The sequence below is a fragment of the Myotis yumanensis genome, unplaced genomic scaffold (genome assembly GCF_028538775.1).
Source record: "Myotis yumanensis isolate MYYU_CA2020_CCGP unplaced genomic scaffold, mMyoYum1.0.hap1 SCAF_9, whole genome shotgun sequence".
Classification (NCBI taxonomy): domain Eukaryota; kingdom Metazoa; phylum Chordata; class Mammalia; order Chiroptera; family Vespertilionidae; genus Myotis; species Myotis yumanensis.
Genome location: NW_027223760.1, coordinates 69,458,913 through 69,467,126, shown reverse-complemented (window position 1 = coordinate 69,467,126; position 8,214 = coordinate 69,458,913). Strand labels below are relative to the sequence as shown.

General features: G+C 44.2%; 1 protein-coding gene across 4 annotated transcripts in view; it reads left to right on the top strand.

The window, feature by feature from the left end:
• The first annotated feature begins 558 nt into the window (after positions 1-558).
• PTPN12 (protein tyrosine phosphatase non-receptor type 12) overlaps positions 559-8,214 on the top strand; it is a 99,865-nt gene continuing 92,209 nt past the window's right edge. For 3 of the 4 annotated variants that reach the window (XM_070424570.1, XM_070424569.1, XM_070424567.1), the window contains exon 1: positions 632-723. Coding sequence is in view for 1 of the 4 variants with exons in the window: in XM_070424571.1 (XP_070280672.1) it covers positions 625-723 (99 nt within the window). In the remaining 3 variants the exon portion in view is untranslated. Of the gene's footprint in view, positions 724-8,214 lie in introns of all 4 variants that reach the window. The other variant, XM_070424571.1, reaches the window with a different exon arrangement.

Genomic DNA, 8,214 nt, shown 5'->3' with positions numbered 1-8,214 from the left:
GCTAGAGCTTCCCGGTCGGAACCCGCCCCGGAAGTGGAATCAAGTCGTCCAGACGACAGGCGAGGCGCCTTCCAGCCAATCCCAAGCCGGCTGGGGCCGGAGGGGCGGGGCCAGGGGGCGTGGCGTAGCGCCTGGGGGCGGAGCCGAACGCGGGGCCGCGCGTCTGGGTGGCGGCTGGGGGCGCGCCCGTGGGGAGAGGCGGCGGCGGCGGCGGCTGCTCGTGGGGAGGGGGGAGTCCAAAGGAGGAACCGGGAAGGGGGGCAGGGCGAGCGGAGAGCCGTGTTCCTGAGGCGGTGGCGGCGTCTCGGACGGAGGAGGAGGAGGCGGAGGAGGGCGGGGAAGGAGGATGGAGCAAGCGGGGGGTTGGGGTTGGCGCTAGCTGCCGCGGCTCGCCGCGTCCTGGGGGAGAGCGGCGGCGGCTTCTGGAAGTTGTCGGGTCGGGTGCCGGGCCGGTGCCGCCGCCGTGAGCGGCGGGGAGGAGGGGCAGCGGCGGGGGTTGGCGGGGGTCGGGAGGGAGAGGGAGCGAGCCGGGGGAGCGAGCTGGGGAAGACGGAGCGGGCTCTGCGCCGGGCGGGCGGGCGGCGGCGGGGCGGCCAGCGACCGCAGCCGGGGCGACGCGGGAGGATGGAGCAAGTGGAGATCCTGAGGAAATTCATCCAGAGGGTCCAGGCCATGAAGAGTCCGGACCACAATGGGGAGGACAACTTCGCTCGGGACTTCATGGTGAGTCCTTCCCCCAGTTGTCGCCTCCTCTCGCCGGCACCGGAGTCTCCCGCCGCCTTCCCGGGCCGGGCCGGGCCGCCAGCGCTTTGTGTGCGCCGGTGAGGAGAGGGGCGGAGAGGCGCGCACCCACCCCGAGGACCCGGTGGTCTCGGGGGCCGGCGGGAGGGGAGACCGCCTCCGCCCCTCGGCCTCCTTTCCCCTCCTCCTGCGCTCTGGGCGCAAAGGGAGAGGCCACCGGGCCGGGTCCGCACTCCGCGCCGCCGACCACCTATTGTTTCTCGGGCCGGGAATCGGAGGCGAGTGAGGTCTCTCGTCACCTCCCCATCCATCCTGTTCCTCCTGGGAGGGTCGAGGCAGGGCGTCTGCTCCGGGGGAGCGCGGATCGCGGCTGCCGGAGGGGCGGGGGGCGTTGCGGTTGGCATTCCTGTGTGGGGTCCCTGTCCCCCCGCTGGTCTCAGAGGCGGGCGAGGTGGAAGTCGTGCGCACTGGCTTCGCAATTGTTATCTCCGCCGCCTGCGAGAGGGTCGCCTATAAGGTGGCTCGTGGTTTGCCTTATTCCCGCGTGTATCGGTCCGGCCTCCAGCCCCCTGAGCACCAGGTTGGAGGCAGAGTTGGGGTCAGCGTGACTTCAGGGGGAGGGGGGAGTGTGTGTGGCGGAGGGAGGGCTGTCCAGAAGGAAACCTTTCCACTCCCCGGGGGATCCGGCCGAAGGCGGAGGGGATGTGACTATCGCTTCCTATCCGGGGTGGGGGTGGGGAGCTTGGGAACAATAGTCCTGGCGGGCGGAGGCGACGCGGCGGGCCGGAGCCCTGAGCGGGGAGATAACCTTCGCCGCCTCCCCCCTCCCCCCTTTCCGCCCTCTGCTCGTGCTGGCGGGCTGGGAAGGAGGTTAAAAGTCTAGTGGATGAAATGGGTCTGGAAACATCCCTTGGAGGGGGGTCGGATCCGAAGGCGTGGGACCCGAAGTCGACTTCCTACACTGGCGCCCCCCCCACCCCCCCTTATTTTTCTGCCGGACAAACGTTCCTTTAGGGTTGTTTCCCGGCTTAGGAGGCGGTGGCGGCGGCGGCTGCTCCTGCGGATGTTGCGCAAGACTGGGGCGTTGGAAACCCTGGAGGTCTGGGGAATGGAAGAGGAAGTGGGACTTTGGGAAGTGGCTCCTTCTTGGCCTCGGCGGGCTTTGGGAATGGGAGATCAGCTCGGGGAAATGCTGTTCCTGGGCAGAGTCCTTCCCAAGAATCACCACTGAACTCCCTGTTTCTGGATTGTGAAAAGTGTGCACAGCGAAGGCATAGAACATTAGTGAGCAGCAAACATTGTTTAGTTTTTGCTTCAAAGTAGTTTTAGTTGTTTACATTGTGCAGGTGAAATGACTTTTAGTACTGAGGTGCCTTTTCACATTTTAAAGAGACTTCGGTCTAGTAAAGCTTTGGCGTTAAAATGAACAACTTATAGATCCACAGTCTGCTGAGCTTTGTGATTCCCGCCTTTGTAGATCAGTAATAGAGGACAGGAGTAAGGTTTTGTTAGTATCTTTTGACGGTGGAAAAATATAGATTTAAATAACCTATGCTTATTTTAAGCATTTTCTCTTAATATTTAGCTTATGTATTTTTTAAAACTTACTTTTTGATCAGAGAAGGGTAAAGAAAAGAGGACTTGTCCCTTAATACAGAGAATTTTGATGGTGTTGCTATCTTTGAATGATGTCAATACTTGGATGGAGTCCCTGTTTTACTATAGCAAAAATAGAAGAATATATTTACTTAGAATATTTAAAACACTTAAAATTAGTCTTTTGCAGGCTGATTTTGGTTATGGAAGGATAAGAGGTGAGGTCTTTGGCCACTTCTTTGCATGCTGGTCATCTTGTTATCCCTATGCATATCCTGTCAGGAAGGAGCATTGTTTGGTGATGCGGACCATCAGGACAGGTGCCCAATCTCTGAACTGTACTGGGGAAGTAGCTCTAGGGTTCATGCTTTAGGGATGAGTCAGGGATTCCTATTGAAAATTTCATTTCTCAAGGACTGAATGAATTTCCTTTTTCTTCCATAATACCTAGGAATAGCTAGATGATTGTACATTTGAGATTTGATGACTAAGGCCATTATTTTGTAGTGCTTGCTTTTAATTCCCTGACTTGATAAGCAGTACTAATTAAGGCTGCTAGTTGGTGCTCCTTTTCCCCTTGCCTGGAAGATTGGGGGGAAACTACCTTCTGCCATAGAGAGAGAATAGTCTATAACATAGAGTGGAAGATCAGCTTACTGTTTGTTCTGTTATTCTTAAATTGTGATGTGGGTTAAAAAATACATTTAAAAATTTTAGCATTTTAGAACTGAGCCTTAGATATAATCTAGCTAGTATAACCCTATTCAATTATAATGTTCATCATTTCAAATCTGGAAATTACAGAATAATAATTAAAATAATGCCCTACCCTTAGAAAAGCATCTAAACTGCTCTTTTGCCCTAGCCAGTTTGCTCAGTGGATAAAGCGTCCGCCTGTGGATTGAAGGGTCCCAGGTTCGATTCCAGCCAAGGGCACATGCCCGGGTTTCGGGCTCTATCCCCAGTGTGGGGTGGGCAGGAGGCAGCCAATCAATGATTCTCTCTCATCATTGATGTTTCTATCCATCCCTTCCTCTCTAAAATCAATAAAAAAAATAAAAATAAAAAATAAACTGTGCTCTTTCCATTATTCTATCCAGCCTTCCCACAGTCCAGCAATTTTCAACCTTTTTCATCTTGTGGCACATAAACTATTTACTAAAATCCTGCAGCACATCAAAAAATGTATTTTTTGCTGATGACAAAAACGGTATAATTTTGATTTCATTCACACCAGATGGCTATTGTTCTGTTGGCTGTTGTCATTTTTAAATTTGACAATTGAAGGGAAAAGAGATCAGTGCCCCTGACTAAATAGTCAGGTATTCCTTGTTTTAAAAATTCTTGTAGCACTCTGGTTGAAAATCGCAGCTATAGTCCCATCACTGAAAGGCGATCTTTTTTAATGTTTTAAAAAATATCTATATAACATTTTAATTTATCCAAATAGGCTTGTTTATATCTTACTTTAGACATGAGTCTATAAGTATATGTAGATCAGTATAGTTCCTTTTAAAAAATATTTACTAAAGTACAGTTGACAACATTAAGTCTGTTAATGTTTTCTTTCTTTTTTCAAAATACATTTTATTGATTTCAGAATGTAAGGGAGAGGGAGAGAGTGAAACATCAATGATGAGAGTAAATCATTGATCGGCTGCCTCCTGCATGTCCCTACAGGGGATTGAGCCTGCAACCTGGACTTATGCCCTGATGGGGAATCAAACCTGTGACCTCTTGGTTCCTGGGCCGATGAGGCTGGGCTTGTTTGATAATGTTTTCTTGCTTCTCTGTGGCCATACTACATATATCATTTTATATTCTTGGTGGTTGTTTTTTTTAACAACATTTTGATAAGTGCTTTTCATTTGAAAAAATTGTTTTAAGCTGCTTCATAATATTTCACCTGGCGACTAATGGTAACAACCATTTCCTTGTGGTTGAATGTTTAGGCCATTTATTTCTGCTCTTATATGTCATACTTCTGTAATGAACATTTATGCATAAAACTTTGGATTATTGCATAAGATATCTTCTAGTACTGGAAGTAAACATTTAATACATGTTTATAAGTAATTTTTGAAGAAGTGTCATTTATACAACTGTCAGTAATGTAGAAGTGTTCATATAATTATCTTGATCTTTGATAATTTGATGGTTGAAAAATGGTATCTTGTTTTAATTTGAATTTCCTGATGACTAGTGAGGGTAGAAATTTTTCCATCTGTCACTAACTAGTCTATGAGCTGTTACACCTGTCTTTTACTCCCATCTCTGCCATTGGTTAGCTACCTAGCTTTGGGCAGGCCACTTAACAGAAAATGAAATGACTGAGTTCTCTCATCTTTAAAAGAAGAATAATGTACCTCCTTTACAGAGCTGAAGTATGGGACTCATATTTGTCTAACAAATTATTGTGCTAAGGTCTATATATCCTCATATAGCTAATATATATGTTCAGTTACAGATAACTAGAGATAGAAGGAAAGAAGTATTTGGGCTTTTGTTTTCAGTCATTTTCTTTGGCTTTTTAAAGCTTTTTCATGTCTAATCTCAAATAGATTTGGTCTGATCAGGGTAAAGTTTAATGTGCATTAGACGTGTATATAAAAAAATCACAAAAGATAACACTTAAGATACAAGTAAGTATGGCCATTTCAGTTTAACAACCAGTTCTCTCTCCACTTACAAAGATGAAAACAAAAATTTAATGAGTATACTCAGTGTAGTATTTAAAAAACAGGATTCAGCAGAGTTGTGAATTATAGTACTTAATTTTGTGAAACATTGGGAGTAGAGGATTTATAGATATAAACCATCCTATTTTAAAATGCATTTGAAATAACTGATATTTTAAACTAATTTGAATTTAACTTATCAATTAAAGGTAACCACAGAACTATCATAATTTATGAATTTCAAGGGATGTAGGCTATAACAAACATGTTTTTGCAAATAGTAATTCTGACAGAACTGCTCAAAACAACCAGTTTGCTTGCTTTGTTATAATTAAGTAATTAGTGTATTGTTTTTATTTTACTACAGAATGTTAGTGATTTTATAAATTATTTTAAGTAGAAAGGAAATTAGCATTTTTCTTTTTAAAAAATATTTTTTTTATTGATTTTAGAGAGGAAGGGAGAGGGAGAGAGAGAAACATCAATAATGAGAGAGAATCATTGATTGGCTTCCTCCTGCATGCGCCCCACTGAGAACTGAGCCCACAACCCTGGCATGTGCCTTGACCAGGAATCAAACTGATCCCTGGTTCATGCTCAGCCACTGAGCCACATTAGCCAGGCAGAAATTAACATTTTCCTTCCTACTATATGCTAAACACTATGCCAGATATATATTTTATATATATGTGTGTGTGTATATATATATATATATATATATATATATATTTATTGATTGATTGATTTCAGAGAGGAAGGGAGAGGGAGAGATAGAAACATCAGTGATTCCTGAGAATCATTGATTGGTTGCCTCCTGCATGCCCCCCCACTGGGGATGGAGCCGGCATCCTGGGCATCTGACCTTGACCGGAATTGAACCCAGGACCCTTGAATCTGCAGGCCAACACTCTATCCACTGAGCCAAACCGGGTAGGGCTGCCAGATATTTTGCAGTCTTTTTTTTTTTTTTTAATTCTTTATTGTTGAAACTATTACATATGTCTCCTTTTTCCCCCTTTGACCTCTCCCAGGCCCCTCCCACCCCTCAGCACATGCCCTCAGCCCCCTACTGTCTGTCCATTGGTTATGCTTATATGTATGTATACAAGTCCTTTGGTTGATCTCTTACCCTCCACCCCCCAAACCTCCCTTGCCTTTTTTCTGAGGTTTTCCAGTTTGTTTGATGTTTCTGTGTCTCTAGATCTATTTTTATTCATCAATTTATGTTGTTCATTATATTCTACAAATGGCTGAGATCATGTGATACTTATCCTTCTCTGACTGGCTTATTTTGCTTAGCATTATGCTCTTTTTTTTTTGCAATGAATTTTTATTTAATTAGCTGGCATGGAAAACTAATACGCATTTGGTCTGCTTTTCTGGTAAAATATATAATTGATGGCAACCAGTCTTTTCTTAGGAGGCTGGACCAATTAGTAGTTGTAATTAAAGACAAATATAATGAGTTAGGAAAACTTGGGTTTTCTAATCATTTGCATTTAATTTGCATGATTAAACTCATGTCATAAAACAGGAATTATGAAACAGTGATGGAAGAGAAATATGGGTAAATGCTATACTTTACAACCCTGTGAATATAAATGAAATCGCGAGCTAACATTCTCCCAGGTGAGTGAAGGACCTGGTACCCTGGTCCTCCAGGGTCTTGGGAGCCAAGTTTTCATGCAGGAAGAGGTGAGGCTGATTTAACCCCCTGAGTGTGAGAGGCCAAGAACTAATTTAGGGTATCTGGAGATTTAGCCGCGTGTGTGTGTTGACAGTGGACAGGGGCTAGTCTCCAGTTAATTGCAAAATAATAGATCATATTACTTGTCTCTCCTTCCCTTTTTTTTCCCCACTCCATCACGGTTTATTTTTTTTTTGTTTTTTTATTTTTATTTTTATCTTTAATTTCTTTATTGGTTAAGGTATTACAAATGTGTCCTCATCCCCCCATAAACTCCCAACCTCCCCCCCCCCCCCCCCCCATGCTCTCATCCCCCTGTTGTCCATGTCCATTGGTTTGGCTTATATGCATGCATACAAGTCCTTTGGTTGATCTCTTCCCCTTACCCCCACCTTCCCCTACTTTCCCTCTGGGGATTGATAGTCTGATTGCTGTTTCTCTGTCTTTGGATCTGCCCCTGTTCATCAGTCTATGTTGTTCTCTATATTCCACAAATGAGTGAGATCATGTGGTATTTATCTTTCTCTGACTGGCTTATTTCACTTAGCATTATGCTCTTCAGGTCCATCCATGCTGTTACGAATGGTAAGAGTGCTTTCTTTTTTTTTTTACAGCAGCATAGTATTCCATTGTGTAGATGTACCACAGTTTTCTAATCCACTCATCTGCTGATGGGCGCTTAGGCTGTTTCCAAATCTTAGCTATTGCAAATTGTGCTGCTGTGAACATAGGAGTGTATATATTCTTTCTGATTGGTGTTTCTGATTTCTTGGGATACATTCCTAGAAGTGGGATTACTGGGTCAAATGGGAGTTCCATTTTTAATTATTTGAGGAGTAAACTCCATACTCTTTTCCACAGTGGCTGAACCAGTCTGCATTCCCACCAGAGTGTATGAGGGCTCCTATTTTACAGTCTTATTGAACATATCAACAATTTATAGGATAGATATAACCTGTATTTTACAGATGAGGAAACAGTCTGAGAAGTATCTTGCCTGACTTTAAAACCTCTCTTCTTTTTATCCAGTTTCTCCAGGATGCATTTGAGGTCCCTAAGGACCTGGCTGGGACTAGGCTAGTGGTGGGGGGCGAAACACCATGCAAAAGGGTGAAGGTTTTAAATTTGAACATGTTTAGGGAGGGATAGGTAATCTGCTATAAGTAGTGCAGCAGTTCTCATACCTTTTGGTCTCAAGAGTCCTTTACAATCTTAAAAATTATTGAGGACCCTAAAGAGTTCTTGTCTCTTTACTACATTAGAAATTACAACAGGGCATTTAAAAAAATAATTTGCTTTAAAATATGATATTAAACACATTTCATATTAACTTGTATACTATATTTTAATTATTCAAAACAAATTAGTTTGAAGAATTGTTTTTATATTTTTGTAGATTTATTTAATATCTGGTTTAATAGAAGAGAGTTGGATTCTCATACTGCTACATTCATAATGTTGAAATGTCACATTTCACACAGTATCATGTGTCAGTTGCCCTCTGGAAAACTC